This window comes from Hyperoodon ampullatus, assembly GCF_949752795.1.
Source record: "Hyperoodon ampullatus genome assembly, chromosome: 15".
Taxonomy (NCBI): domain Eukaryota; kingdom Metazoa; phylum Chordata; class Mammalia; order Artiodactyla; family Ziphiidae; genus Hyperoodon; species Hyperoodon ampullatus.
This window is the reverse complement of record NC_136928.1, coordinates 6,036,059-6,052,414: the sequence shown is the minus strand read 5'-3', so window position 1 is coordinate 6,052,414 and position 16,356 is coordinate 6,036,059. Positions and strand designations below refer to the sequence as shown.

General features: G+C 35.0%; 1 protein-coding gene across 4 annotated transcripts in view; it reads right to left on the bottom strand.

Annotated features, from left to right (window-relative positions):
* CTNNA2 (catenin alpha 2) overlaps positions 1-16,356 on the bottom strand; it is a gene marked incomplete at both ends in the record, with an annotated part of 1,045,594 nt that overhangs the window by 35,340 nt on the left and 993,898 nt on the right. For 2 of the 4 annotated variants that reach the window (XM_079721198.1, XM_079721200.1), the window contains one exon: positions 14,275-14,409. The exons of 1 other annotated variant lie outside the window; for it this stretch is intronic. In XM_079721198.1, the coding sequence (XP_079577324.1) occupies positions 14,275-14,409 (135 nt within the window). Of the gene's footprint in view, positions 1-3,368; positions 3,513-14,274; positions 14,410-16,356 lie in introns of all 4 variants that reach the window. One more of the 4 variants, XM_079721197.1, reaches the window with a different exon arrangement.

The window sequence follows — 16,356 nt, the reverse complement described above, 5'->3', positions numbered from 1 at the left end:
CAGTCCTCTCCCTGCGCTCTGACCGAAGCCTGAGCCTCAGCTTCCAGCGCCGCCCGCCCCGGCGGGCGAGCAGACAAGCCTCTCGGGCTGGTGAGTGCCCCTCGGCACCAATCCTCTGTGCGGGAATCTCTCCGCTTTGCCCTACCCAGGTATGTGGGGAGTTTCTTGCCTTTTGGGAGGTCTGGGGTCTTCTGCCAGCGTTCAGTATGTGTTCTGTAGGAGTTCTGCCTGATTATATTTTAATAATCATTGCAAGTCAGTCACTTGCCACCTCCTCTTCATATATTATAAAGTCAGCATATAATTAAGGGTAGAGGGGCTCTGGGAAGTTATGGGACTAGACTCTTAGCGAAGACTTTTGATTTTGATACGTGGCATTTCTAAACACGATAGCCTCTGCAACATTTACAATTCTGTGGGCTTGCTGACCTGCCCTCATTATGTACACACAAACAACACAAATCTAAACCATGCTGTTCAAAGTTAGCTGAAGGCCTCAGCTTCTCACAAAACCTTCTCAGTACAATCCAGTCTACCCCAGACCACTCTGACACTTACTGTCTTCACTTTTGAGTTGTCACTTGACATCTGTCCAGACTCCCAAAAAGGTTGCACATTCCTCAAGAGTAGGAGCCAGGGCTTACATGTCTTTTATCCTTCATAGCACATAGCTCAGTAACCACCAATTCCCTACTCATGAACTCTTCCCAATAGCACAAGGAAATTCCTGCAATACTGCGTAAGTAATTTTGAATTTAAGAGTCCCAATGAGGCCTAGATCCCTCTATTACCTAGTTGATGAGGATATTTTCTTTATCTCAAATAATCAGAATAACATAAAATTATGGAGTTAAAAAACAAATCAGTCTTCCAAATCAACACACAGCTAATCATCATGGGCTTGATATTGTAAGCTTAAAAGAACAGGACCCACTAACATCATTAACCAAATAATACTACATCAGATATAGAGTATGTTTTAAGACTAGTTTGGACTGAAATTTTCTTTCTACTTTGAAAAACTAACTGTATGTCATCTGCAAAAATTATGTCTCATCAACTATACAATCTTTTTCCCCCATAAACCGGTTCTTCAAAAATATATCATTTTATGATAGAATTTTAGAGCAGGATTACTTTAGAATATATCCTTTAAATCATCTATCATCATTTTAGAGATGAGAAAACAGAGACCCAAGAGATCTAAGTAATTTACTTTGAGTTACCTAATTAGCCACTGACAGAAATAGGACTAGTGCACCAGTGTTCAGACCCCAGATTAAGCAACTTGTGTTTTATCTCACTCTTTTGTTTGGAGCACAATATATGTATGTATTTTAAATTATAATTCAAATACATACAAAATGGATATAAAAACACTGAACACCACTATAAATGAAACATGCACATGAGGGTATACAAGTGCATGCACAATGCATTCCATGATAGATTCTCTGAATTTGCACAAGTGCACAACACAACCATTCTTAACTCACGAAGTTTAAAGATGATTATATTCCAAGGGTTTGTAAAATATGAGCATTTCTTACGTGGCAGCTGTATGAGGGGTTGACAAAAGACATTAAAAACTTGAGCTATGATTAGATATCGGATTTTTCTGGCACTGAAGGTTAACTTCTACCTGGGTTTCCAGGGTCTAGCACTTTTAATGGAAGGTAGGCCAGAGATTGGAGAAGGATCACCCAACATATGAGACATTGGCATTGTTACCCACATTGCAATATTAAGTTGACTGCAGGTGATTATCACCTAAATCTTCCTATGGGCCAGTTATGACTCTATTTCTCCTTATTGTGCCTGAAATCTCTAGTGTTACAGTTGCTTCTTTAGGTTAGAAAGCTTAGGTGGGAAAATAACTTCAGCAGTCACGATACCACTCCACCCCAGGTAATGAAAAGGGGGAGAGCCGTTGTGGGGGAAGGATAGAGGCTCTGCACGTAACAGAAGAGCTACTGATGAGAAAGGACTCCTCCTTATGGTGTCCAATAATTTTAAATTTGGGGACAAACCTAAACAGCATTGACTGTATGAGGTTTGGTCCCTTCACTGAGCTTAAGATCTAGCAATGAGGTAAAATATAAACAATTTAATACAATCCTCTTGAGTAGAAATTTGGTGTGGAGTATACAGACTGAGATACAAGTAGCATTTCTCTTTCTGAACGTTAATAGATAATGTAATCTAATGTATGCTCCATGTGCATAATCTAAAGGCCATTAAAACATTTGAACATTGGGGTTAAAAAGGACTCCTCCTTTTAAACTACCCCAATTCTCCAATACCAATATCCATACATACCTAGTTAACTAGGGATTTGAAAAAATGAATGATACCCGCTTAACACATTTCATAATACCTATGATTCAAACTAGAATACTTTTAATCCCACCCCATGAAAAGTAATGGGCCTCACATTCTGATGGTCAAACATTTTTAAAAACACCCACCCTGATGCTTTGACATCCCTTAAAGATGTAACCATCTCCATGAACCTTCTTTGTCCTCTAATATAAAAGTTGACATTTTAACCATTTTAATAGATACCCAGGAGAGAACAAGGAAAATGAAGGAACACACTCACTCCAGTTGATCTTTTCCTTCTAAATACTATGGCATATAAAAGAATTAATCAGTAATAATAGAAACCCAAATGAAACAAAGAACAGTGGTTTTTTACAGCTCTTTACCAAGAAATCCTATAAAACAGCATCATTGTTATGACATGCAACAAAAAGGTAGTAAATTTGGTTGAGACACATTGAAATGGATGCACCCTAATCTTGCAAGAGTGGTGACTCTTTTTTTTCAATAAATATTTTCGTTTTTGCATTTGAAAGTTTTCATTTGTTTATATCAGAACCAAGTTTGTTGATAATTCTTATGTATCAGTTTCTTCACAGTTTTATTCTACAATTTTAGAAGAGCAGACTGATTCTCTGGCTAAACATTAATAAAGGATATTCTGTGATCCTGAAATCTTTCAAATGAAGAAGAATACACTTTCCTAGACTTCCTTTATAGAAAGCTCACTAAAAGACTACAGAATGGATTCATTCCACATATGCAATGACTTTCAGTCCCAATGGGAAGAAAGAATGAGAAATAAAGGAATGAAAATACCATTTTCAACTTCTCAACTTTAGATCATGCTTGAAGAGTACATCTGTGTTGTGGAATTCTTGACTTAAATAAAGAATAAATAAGTAGATCCTTTGCCCAAAGTTGGTTAATAGTAAGTAAGGAGGGCTTGATTGGTCACATCTTTACTTCCTTGAAACCCCATCCCCCTGCTTTCAAAATTAATGTTTACAATGAGACAGGTTAGATCAGAAAGCAAAGTTACTCACCATGGAAGAATCACTGCTTCCACACCCGATCGGAGCTCCCTCAGCACAGGTTGGGAGGTGGGTAGAAAGTTGACTAGCCCTGCCCCCATCTATGACATCACAATCTACCTCATAAAAGGTAGTGAAAGTGCTCTGAACTCCTGTCTGATTTCCGAGAGATACAGAAAAGAGAGAGTGAGAGAGAGAGCAAGAGAAAAAAAAAAAAAAAAAAACGTACCCTATTGGGAATGGATTAGGGAGGTGGAAGAGGGAGTGGGTAATAGGGAGAAAGAGGCCTATGAAGGAATTACGTACTGAAAGAGATATGGGTGGGCCTCCGTAATATTAAGCAGTCCGGCCATTTGGATTCCTCATTGGCTCTCTTGAACAGATAAATGGACCGTCTGGGAGAAGGAGGATGAAGCAGCATCCCGCCTTGTCAGGCATTGTAAGGGACAATTGTAGTGGGGTTCAAAGGGGATGAATCCCCTATTTAAAGCATTGAAGATCACCAAGAGAGAAAGCAAGGGCTGAAGCTCTTAACGCCTGGAACGTTACATGGGGAATGTCAGATGTCTTTCTAGGAAGTTCCATTGCCCTGCTGTGTGACCTTCAGCAAGCTCTCGGCCTCAGCACACTTAACCAGTACATGGTGCTAAAGGGACACTTACCTCTTCCATTGGGTTCACTGAGGAATTAACACACTCATTGTTGCTAGAATGGCAATTCTTTTTTACTGTTCCTTTTTGTACTCAAGCGTGAGTTGTGTGATAGGCACAATTTAAAATATAAGCCAATAACCAATGCCTAGTTCTACCGTTGGAATTTCTACCTCTTATAATGTTATTTTTGATATAAAATATTACTGACAACCTTGACTAAGTTTTTCTATGTGTACCAAATATAGCATACACCTAAAGGTGATAATTAGATCCGACCTTCAAACCTGGAGAAAAATCAAATGGCAATATTGCTACAATCACAAGGTCCACTACCCTGCTACTTTTAAAGGTCAAGTTTAGGTGACCCAGTAACGTTCAGTGACCAAACATTTTTGTCACATGCAGGTCTGCTATAGTCATAGTGTTATAACTTTGTTTATAGCCTGATTCCAATTTTTTTTTTTGAAATCAGGCAAGATGGGAGAAAAATATGGAGAGCACTAGGTCTTTTTTTTCTTTTCAAATGTAGATTTAGAGCTTTAAAAATTGAACTGGTCAAAGTTGTCAAGTGAGTATTATGACAAAACAAAAGGAAGAGCAAGCAGGTCCTAAAACCATCCACATGGAAGCCAGATCTTTATTTGCCCAGTGGAATATACGAAAAGTGAACCTTTTTCCACAGAAAATATTTCAGTAAATTTCAAAATAATAGCTTACAATTCACAGAATCATAAATGGGTAAAGCCCAGAGCCTGTTTCTGTATGCAGATAAACAAAATTCCTAATTTGGATTTTTTTTCTGGCGTTTTAAGCAAATACAGTTCTATCTCTAGTCCTGTCTTAGCTCACTAAATATCTAAGTGTATTAAATAATCACAATTATAAACTATACAAAATTGGTAGATTAAGGAGCATTTTGAAACACAGAAGCTAGTAAATTCAAACTGATTATGAATCTGGCAACATTACTCCCATCTTTTACTTCAAAATAAACGTTAAAGGCATTTAAAGAATGTCTTTAGAGAATTAAAGACAATAAAAAAGAAAAATATTGGCATATGAGAAGCAAGAATGAAATTGAAAATTTTCCTATATTTGGGTTTTTTAGTTCTTACTAGAAGAAGCAATAATACTTTGTGTGTGTTTTTCTTGCTGAATTATTCTCTTTTTATGTTCAATAATTCTAAGTCTAAATTCAAATTCTATATTTAACAGCTTTTATTGTGTGAAATTTCACAATCAATGGTCCTATAAAGCTATTTTCTTCCAATTTTTACATATTAGATCATTGACTAGTTGGCTTATCCTTGCTTTTTTATGTTTTATAACAATCCTGTTTGGCTTTAGAAATTAGCCATCTCCTGACTTTTCACTGTAGGGAAAGTGTTATTATTTTACCAATTCTTTTATCAATCAGTTTCAAAAATGATTATTATGTATTAGAAACTTATCTGTGTCATCTCACCTTCCATACAAAATACAGAAGTCACTATTTAAGATTAATGATGCAGTTGTCCATTCTTCCAATAAGCACTGTAAAATTCTTACTACCAAAGGATGTACACTTTTGCCAGCATTAAGATATTAGAATAAAATTGAGTTAAACACTTTTTAAATATTGAAATAAGAAAAACTGGACTTAGATTATAATCTATTGGTTTTTTAATTAATTATCTATTGTTTATCTGGAAATGGAGCATGTCTTCAGGAACCCAATGCAAAACTAGGCTGCATCAAATGGATGCAGAGTGGTGAACTGTGCTGACTTTTTAGGTGAATTTAGTATGATTTATTGTAATAATGTCTTTAGTTATATTAGTTAAAATAACAAAATTTTCTTTGACACAGAATGCAATGTCTGGATCAAATAATTTCCAACTCTTCTTAGGATCTAGCCTCTTGACATTTTTTATGAAAACTAAGTCTTATTACAATTATGGATTTGATGCATACTTCCTATGACATCACATAAATGGATGAGTTAGCCCTTCAAGGCAAGACATGAAGTGATTGCAAGATTTCAGTCAAGAGACCTTATTATTGAAGTCTTGGTTATAATTGTGTTTGGACCAGAGTGATGTAGGGTTGGTTTCAACTTTTTGTTTGTTTGTTGAAACAAAAATGTTTTAATTCAACTTCTTAGTGCAAAGGATTGAGAAAAGTCAGGTGGAATAATTTGTACACTCCAAAAGAGTAATCCACAGATGTATTTACCAAGTAATTTATCATGGGAGACATGATCAGGCAGTTGGCATGCAGTGTGACCAAAATGTTATCATTAAAGAGAAATATTACAGTAAGAGAGAATATGATTAATTTTGATAGCAACATATTTGAATTGGGAGTTTCCAGATAAAGAGATCATGTTTGAGTTTGTCTTAAGATAGTGTCTCACATATAGAACCTTGGGCTTAAAAGAGTACATAGTCCTTAGAAGATAATGCTGACTTCTAAGCATCTGATATCCTGGAACTTCTCTGATACCCTGGAACTTCTCCAGGATATTCTCTTTCAGTTGCAAGATAGATTTGCAAAGGAAAACATATAAAAGAGGTCAAGAGACAGATTCTAGAGATTTGACAGAACATCTAGCCAGACTTCCAGTCAAGTTCATTATCAGCAAGGCATCTGTACAGATGAAGGTATTCAGAGAAAAGCAATAAAATAAGATACAGTATTGATGATGAAAGAAAAGATTAAAGTCTAAACTAAGTTTGCCTTCAAGAAAATAGGATTAGGATGAAATTTTTGAAATATATTTATTGCCCAGAAGGAAAATGACTGTTCAAGATAGAGTAAGACAATGTATTGTGAAGCAGTAAAAGAAATCTGAGCTAAAAACCCTTCACATTGCCCATCCAGAAGTCTTTCCTATTTGTAAGATACATGGGCCATAACACGGAACATATTTCTCTTCTAAGGGTTGTGATCAGACATATTTTATAAATCATTTAAATTAAGCTGGAGAAAGCATTTGACATAATCTGTAGGGACAGAATGTAGACAATAGAAAGTTAAACACAGTTTTATTTCTAGAATAGAGTAAACCAAGAAAACCAGTGAATACAGAGGTAATTCAACAGACACCCTGCTATTCCAGCTGAGAATGCTAAACAGTAAGATGAGAAACTAAATGGGGAAAAAATGAAAACAATAGACTCCACAATCTAACAAAAGCACAATGGATGGAAAAATTTATCCTTTTCACAAAAACTATTTGCTATTAGAGATAAAGAACTTTGAATTCTGTCACCCAACCAATATTTAGCACCATGCCTTTTACATTGTTGAAACGCAATGGAAACATCGAATTCAACGAATTAAAATATCCTTATGAGAGCGAGCAATAAATACATCTCTTTGAACTCTGATTGTTATTTCATGGTTAGAAATTAGGAACGGATAATGGAAACACTGATCTTTTCCTAGAAAAACATTACTCCTGTCTCAGTTTTGCTAGGGGGGTCTTTTTATTTCCTTTATTTTGAGTCATCTGAGGTCATGGAAGTTTGTGCAAAATCAATAATGAAATTCCCAGATAATGTTCGTATATGGTTTTAAAATTCATATTCTCTTTTTTACTTATTTATATATTTTATATCAACTTATTCATATTTTATCTTCTTTTGAGGCATGTCTGAGTAGGAACAACAACAACAAAAAAAAACAATAGATTTAGGTAACTCGTTCAAAATAATGTATTTCTTGACTAGAGCTGACGAACTGAAGTGTATACAGGAAAACCAAAAAAAGAGGAAATGAGTTATAGATACTGTGTCTAAATAAAGGTATTCACTCAATGCTTTGGCTTATCATAATTATTTGGTTCAACTGAAGGGAACAGATAGATCTGGGTTGTTCTCACATATCCAAAACTACTTAAAAATGAGGGGGGATGTAGTTCTTAAGACACTACTACAGACATTCATTATTAAAACTATAGACTAATAAAGAACATCTTAGAATGAACTCAGACAATTATCACATATTGACGATATCTCAAAATTAGAACTTGTCTCATGGGAAAATGGTACAAACCAGTATATCTTAAATAGGTTTGCCTGTGTTTCACAGATATCAAAAGATATATGCAATCATTGTCCCTCATCTAGGTACCTCCCATGTGTCTAATTTCCAAGTTTTCACAAAATATTACTATTCATTTGATGCCAAATAATCCTCAGAATATTAACTAAAATCTAAGGCATTAATTACTAACCAATAAAGTATTTGCCTTCCTTCTTTTAATTCGAAGCTTTTGAAACTTGAAAAAATTCTAAAACCCAAAGGAAGGAAAGTTCATTGATTCAATGACAGGTATTGGCATTGACATTTCTGACGCAGAGACACTCTTCCTAAAGCCACTAACCCCTTCTACTCTTACAGGCAATGATGCCCTCAAACTAAAATAGAAACTGCTCAGCTCACAAGTTCAGGTGATGCAATCAAATCAATCCACTGAGTAGATCCAAGTTAGTTCAATCCATGTCTCCAGTCAAGGTCAAAAGAGTTACTTGCTTGGTTCACATACCAGTTTTGCCACAATAGAGTCTGTTTTCTTATTTTAGGATGAGAGCATTAGACTATAAAGTCTTTTTCTATGCATAAAACAATTCAGTAGGATAAACAACTGGTTTAATTTCATCAGTGGATAACTGATTTTTTTTTCAATGAACGGAATTGACAATCTTGATAAGTTTAGAAGCAGTATCTTTAAGTATGTAACTGAAGAGTTACTTCTTAGAGCAGAGCAGTATACCTTCTTCATTTGAGCAAGATTATATGAATTCAGGGAGACAGCTTGAGCTGTCGTGCTACAGACATAAAGCTTCCTATGATGCCTGACACCCAAGGAGATCTTTTACTTTTCTTATAAAAATTCTTATTTCCAATTTCTTCCAAAAATAATACCTTGAGTTTGTTAAATGTCACTTTTATAACACTGGGAGAATGAATTTGCACTGCAAAAATACTTAAGTGTTATTTTTCTCTGAAGGTTTGCGTAGTTTGGGTTGTGCAAAAATCAATGACAATGTACATTGACACGGATGTAACGGAGGAAGACAATGCGAGAATCAGAATTTAAGTGGCTATAGTTTTACCATCATAACAGATTAGGGGGCAGGTTGTTGGGAGAAAGATTGAATTATGCAACAACCCGTCATACTAGCAGATTAAGTGCAAAGAACTACTGCCATTCTGAAAATGATAAATACCTGTTTAATTTTCTTATCAGTACAGAGTATCTCCACTACCCCTTCATTCAGATTTATAATCTGAAGTTTGTTTTAATTTTACTTCCCTGGATCTGGATTTTCCTACTCTCCCCAGATCAGAAAAAGTTTGTTAAGCCCAAATACTTAATGGCTTACCCTCTGGAAGGTCTGGATAAAATTCTTTGGAACTGCTGTGTGTTGTCTGAACACATACCCTTTTGTTTAAATGAAGCACAGAAGTGGATTACAAACCCAAACTGAAAACTAGCAATTTAGATTTTTTCCCATTACTACTATACTTTGATCAGTGGAGATAATCGAGAATTGACAATAGACAGAAGCAGAAGATATAACAAAAATGACTCTTTCCCCAAAAAGGGTTGTTTAAAGTACAAGTCTACACAACTAAGTACAACACTTGTTTCAGTGAATGTTTCATTCTATTACAAAATACTGACACATTTTTTTACAGAGTGAACACAGAAATTTTCAAGTAAAATGTAATTATCACCTCAACAAAACACAATTATATATATATATACACACACACACACACACACATATATATGGCATTGTATGTGTGTGTGTGTATATATATATATATATATATATATATATATATATATATATATATATATATATATATATATATATATATAGTATGGTACAAATAAACACCATATTTTCACCCAAACTGTATTGTATTGAATCAGATATGTCACAGTTGTCAACCATTTGTTCAGTTCTTGATTACTTCTTATTTAGGGAACAAGGACGTTAAGTGTCAAATCACATGTATTTGTTGTGTGCATACATGTATGCATATACATATAGCATATATGTATCTTCGATCATATGCCAGTGTCAGGTAGGATTGATTTGACTGTTCTCAGTTTCCAGCATTTTTATGAATATTTTTCATTTATCATCACGAATATTCATGTTAATTTTAATTTAGTCCAATTTTTTTAATGGTATGAAACATAGGCTATAAGAGTAACTATAATTGAACTTTATTCTAGAATATTCTCTTTACCAATTCAAATCCTACTTGTGTTGCACATTATACTTGTTCACCTTGTCAAACCTCTCCATAACCCAATTGAGACAAATTCAAATTTGGAAAGGAGAGATTAAAAGACAAAGAACAAAAGTGCACATTAGGGCAAATTACTCAGTCCCTCAGGAATAGGTCAGGGCTCCATTCAATCACCCTGAGGACGAAGGGAACTAACATTCCTCACCTCTAAACTCTGTTCCTATATTTTGTTTGTGTGAAAAAGGCATTTATATGCAATAAAATCTATTAACTTTGTAACGCTTTCATGGGGAGTCACCTATAAGTTATATCAGCATCCCTCCATCTCTGACCTGAACATCAAATTCCTGTCCAGAGCAGGGTTATTGCTCCTGTGTTCTGGCTTTGTTGTTATAATGGGGCTCCTGTTGTATTTGAACTTAAAAAAATAATGTACATCGAATATTTCCATTTTATCAGAATGCTTGATATTCAGCATTCTATGTTCTAAAACCCTGTGTCTGTGTTTCCAATCTCATTCAGAATAATGTGCAAAGTATAAATCTTTGGGTAGCTAAAGATAATCAAAGGTTATAAAATGGTTTTCATTTCTCCAGTTCCATGTGTATATCTCCATTTTTAAAATTAAAAGAACCTATTAACCCCTCTGAAACTTAGTGAATAAAAATTAATTAAAACACAATAATCAAATATACAGGTAATTTCCATAGCATGATATTGGAACTTATTTGTATTCAAAATATATCTCCATACTGAAAAAATTGTGGCTCAAATTTTCTCTCATGATGAATATAACGCTGTCATCTTTAATGGATATTAGTTGCACTAAACTAATTTATAATACGCTATGGTTAAGTTTCTCTTTCCTTTGTTTTATCTTTTTCCTTCTTTCATGCTTTTTCCTTCCTATCCTCCATCCTTTCCTCTTTTTCTTCTTTTCTTCCTTTAATGGTCCTTTTTCCTAAAAGCATGTAAACCAGCTTAAGAAATTAAACTACCAAACACTAAACACTAAACTAAAAAGCAAATAAAGCCAGTATATAAACTATCAGACTCTTTAATTGTCTGGGCTTTAGTTTCTTCCACTTTCTCTCTAACATTTATATTACTCTATTTGTTTTTTGTTTTGTTTTGTTTTGCTTTGTTTTGTTTTTGTTTTTGTTTTTTAATTCCCTTTCCTATTACCCGCTTAGCAACCAGGTGGAGCTGAATTGGCTCACAAATATGCATCTTATACTTTGAGATTTAATAAGAATGGCACCTTTCCGTTGTTGAGAAAAGTTTAAGCCAATGACTTTAGAAAATTGATTGCCAGCCAGAAAACTAATGGTGCTTCTTATACAGCAGTTGTGTGAATGAGCATATGTAGGCATATATTTTTTATTTGCTTTATTTCTCTAGTTCCCATGACTCGTGAAGAGCTTTGGCATCCACTGTCCCCATGACCTGTTGAAATTTCCTGAGCTATGTCCCAAGCCAAAGGCAAATACAACAGAAGAAGCCTTTCCCAGTTGGAACACACAGACTCACATAAAACATATACATGCTGACATGGTATATGTGCATTTTGTTTAACATAAGTTCATCATGTCAGCATGAGACTATAAAAACATGGTGCTCAGTTTTGAAATCCAAATCATTTTCCTTAGCAAGATGGAAACAATCTACCCAAATCTCTTCTGTTTTAGTAGAAGCTTTGACTTCTAACAAATATACCTTCCTGGAGGCTTTTGCATATTTCAGGGAAGAAGCCACAGCTTTGAATCCCATGTACATAACAACACAAGGAAAAAGGGAGGAAGATTCAAGTATTTCTCATTTTTATTGCATTTTATACTATAGGAGCTTCTCCTTAAAAATATAGCAACTTTGTCATGCCAGACAACAAAATAAATGGGGCTCAAAGCATGGGTGCACTTTCTTGGCAAAATCATTGAAAAGTTTGTGTGTATGGGGTCTCACATTCTTGACTCTTTCAGAACTTTGAAGGCAGTCATTTATGGCTATTTTGCAAAATAAACATATTGATTTTTTTTCTCCATTGGCCATCAGTGAAGGAGGATGAAGAATAAGATGGAGGCAGAAGTGGCAAAGACAGCAGACTACACAGGCAGTTATGGCACCAAATAACAATCAAGCTTGGAAAAAAATCATGAAGAGACCAAGAGCAGGCCCATAACTGAGAAACATAAGCAAACCTTTATAATGTGTTTCACTCAGAATTATTATAAAGTTGTATAACATTCCTCTAAAAGAAGCCTTCTCCCATGCAAGGATTTATGAACATTGCCAATAAGACTCAAAGAAGGAAACAGGCTTCTTGATGGTGTTCTCAATCTCAAACACCTCTGCAAATGCCAACAGTGCAAGTGATAAAAGCCAGTGATGGTTTGGACTACATCTAAATGAGGAAAAGACAATGGAAATGAAGCTCTGGAGGCAGTGATGAACAATGGGTACTGAGAGGATGATGGAGAGTAACTCTGCCAGTAAAACTTGCTTAGATGAGGTTGTGGAGTCTGAGATCCACAAAGATGCTCTGTGCATCCATATAAACAATAAGATTTGGAAAGTAACAAATGAAAGCACACAAGGCAAGCTAAACAAAAAGCACTAGGTTCCACAGGTGCTATATATAGATGGACATGAAAGCTGAATGGTATGGGAAACTATACCATTGAGGCTGAAGATAAGAAAGGAAGCAAGGGAGATGCAATGTTTTGATCACTTCTTGGCAGAGAGAATCTTGGTCATTACCAACTTGGCAGAAAGGACACACTGCAAGACAGATTGCTCTTGGTTGTTGAAGAATGTTGAAGCAGGATCATTTTGGAAATGCAAAGAGGTGACTATGCTTTGGGAAGAGGCACAAAACAGCAATTTACTGGGCTCTAGGTGAGACTGCATGGAACAGGCTTTCCAAATGGCATCTCCATGCAAACCAGATCAGCTCTTTTCCCAGCTATGTTTTCTGCAAGCCAAACAATATAGGAACTGAAATCTTTGGGTTCAAGAATGATTTTTCCACATAATTTTTATCAAATGGTCAACCTGCTGAATTTCTGAAAATGGCTTGAGGAAGAACTGAGCTTCATAACCAATCTGATTTTCACAAGGCATTCACCATATTGATAATGCTCTCTTCCTGGTAATGCCACACTTAAAATGGCAGCATCATGGTTGACTGGGAAAAGAACTAAAGGTAGCAGAGCCACAGTTTGGAATTTGCAAGTAGTTCATAATAGATGGCACCTTGTGTTGAAAGAAAGGGACTGAGGGAGGAAAAGAAGCCAAGGTGAAGAACCTCAACACATACATTTGGAAATCTTGCCAAGAAATCATGATTCGTCTATTCATTGAACTTCTTGTTTCTTTGCATTTGATTAAAATGGACCAGATATTTATATTTTCATGAGAAGGGAAACACTGAAGTGATTGAACAAAGGATATATAATTGTTAGTGTTTGACAACCATGTTAGTTTTTGGCAACAGCACATCAACCTGTGTTAAATTCAAACATTTTCTGGCTTTTAAGGGTTACTGATAACCTAGTATGCATTGGAACCTGATGAATGAATTCCTATTGTTTTCATCATCTCTAACATGTGAACATTATCCTCACATAGACAGGCTTGCTCCTGAACAGAGAATGAAAATTGCTAGGACTAACAGAGGGAAGTAGACTTACAATGAGTAAATATACAAAAGCCCCAAATAATTATAATAGTTACAGCTTGGCAATGAGTTTCCAGACTATGAAATTAGTTTTCTTGTGAAGAATGGAGATTTTACAAGGCTAGTATAAACATGGGGTAATTGGAAAATCAAACTGTTCTTTGTGAGTTATTGTAAGGTCTGGAATAATGGTGATAACATTTATTTTTAAAAAAAAAAAACCTCCCTATGAATCACTGTAGTTTGGTGTTTTTAGCAGTACTGTTGCCAAGAATGCTTGCCTTGGAAGTACAACAGTGGGAACTTGAATTGTGAAACCCAGGTCCCAGCTTACCCCTGACACAATGAGCTCTCCTCCCAGATTCTGTACTTCGGCTTTCACCTTGCTGCAGATATTAAGTTGATGGCAATACAAGGCAATACGTTGAAGGTAGGCTAATAAATCCTGCTTACATGCTGAATCGGGACACTATAAAACATTAAAAAAAGGTCATCTCAATTAGTAAGTACTCTTCAGTTTCTAATACTTGCTATATAAAAGCTGTGAGAAGAAAAGGTTTCACTGTCATATACCTTAATTACAACCATTCAACTTAACTTCTTTATAATGCATTTTAGGAAGGCCACAGCCAATAGGTTAGAATGGTTAGCTCTACTTTGATAAATTCTATACAAAAAATATTGATGATCTCCTGGAAAGTCTTACTGGGACTACTGGATACATTTATCAGTATTTTACCAATTATCTTCTAAACTACTAAGCAAACAATATTCTATAGGTTTTACCTGAGTGACCCATTCAAATTTCACTACATGCAAAGTTATTTTAACACAGAGAACAAAGCAACAGATGCTAGAAGGAAATCATCCTGTGTGGCAGTCTCTCTGCCATAGTACAAGATAGAGTTTCAATTCAGTTAGTTGGGGGAAAATGCACTTGTTTCTTTTGGCTTTCTAAGACAGGTATCATTCACTAAAGGAACTCTATTACACTTCTTGAAATTCCATATTTATCCAAATTTTAGCAACATGATAAACTTTCTTTAAACAAGAGACTCTGAGAAGGATCAAGACCACTGTAAAAGAAAAAGATTTGAGTGAAATGAATTTGAAGCCAATTGAAATAAGCTCATAATTGTAACAATAAGATCATTCAAAGGATGCACCAAAGATTTTGAATTCTCAAAAAAATTCTGGTGACCATAGATTTTTAATTCTCTTTGTAATGTAATTGGGTAGATGTCCATCAAATACACACTGAGCAGAGTTGAACACTTCCACAGACATTTACATGATTCCCTAAAGCATTTCTGAAGCTTCAATGCCAATGGTTATCCAGTAATTGAAATATATTTCTATTGTTATCCAAAGTTCAGCCTAAAATTCTCCAGGACATTCTACTGTTCCGACTCAATCTGACACTTGCAAAGGACATATAATCACCAGATCTTTGATGAAACATTGTAAGAAATGACTACCTACAGCCCAAACCGAAGTATGTTATTTAGAATAAGAGTATGAGAGAAAGACTCCAGCTAAGTTTACTTCAAACTCAAGAAAGGGAATTCTTTTATTAATACTGTGAAGCCAGTCATTTGACATAGCCATTTATTTAGTAAATGACAAAGGGGTCTTTTGTATATATAACACTTACCATTGTGGTATTTTTTTCACTAACTGCATTTATCAAGAAAGAATCCCACAGAGACTGTTTTTAGCTTCCTACAAGTACTTAATACTGTAATATTTATCCTACTCCAGAGACTCATATACTGAAAGGAATTAACTTTAAACTGATATCTCCCTAGAGGGCTAACAAGGCTTTTGATACAAATACCTTGTAGCAAATTAAAATGGAAGTTCTATCTCAATGGAACAGTAATTACAAATGCAACAGTCTGTAAAAAATTTATATTGTGTGCATATCTCAAATCTTCATAAAAATATTGTCCAGCAAGATAAGGGCAAGCAATCGACATTTTGGAAATCCTCATTCTATTCTATTTTTTAAACTGAAGTATTTAAAACACACATAAAGGCATGATGGACCAAGAAAATAACTCTTATACCATGGAAATAGCAGAAATGGGTGCAGAATTTGAGAAAGAAATGCCCCATTCAGATAAAGCATTAGCAAAAATTGTAAGTTGTTCCACAACTGATGATAAGAAGGATACCACAAAGAGAGTGTTTTGTTTAACTTCATCTATTTATTTTTTGTTGTTACATCATCATTAAATAGCATTTTAATATTTTGTCACAATCTCAAAATACATCTAGAATCCTGGGATATTTGTGTGTGTACATGTGTGGTGTGTTTTCCAGATACCAAAACTGTTTGGGGCAATGTTTCATGTCGCATAATTGTTGGAAATAAGGATCCAAAATTACAAAATCAAAAATAAGAATCACAATA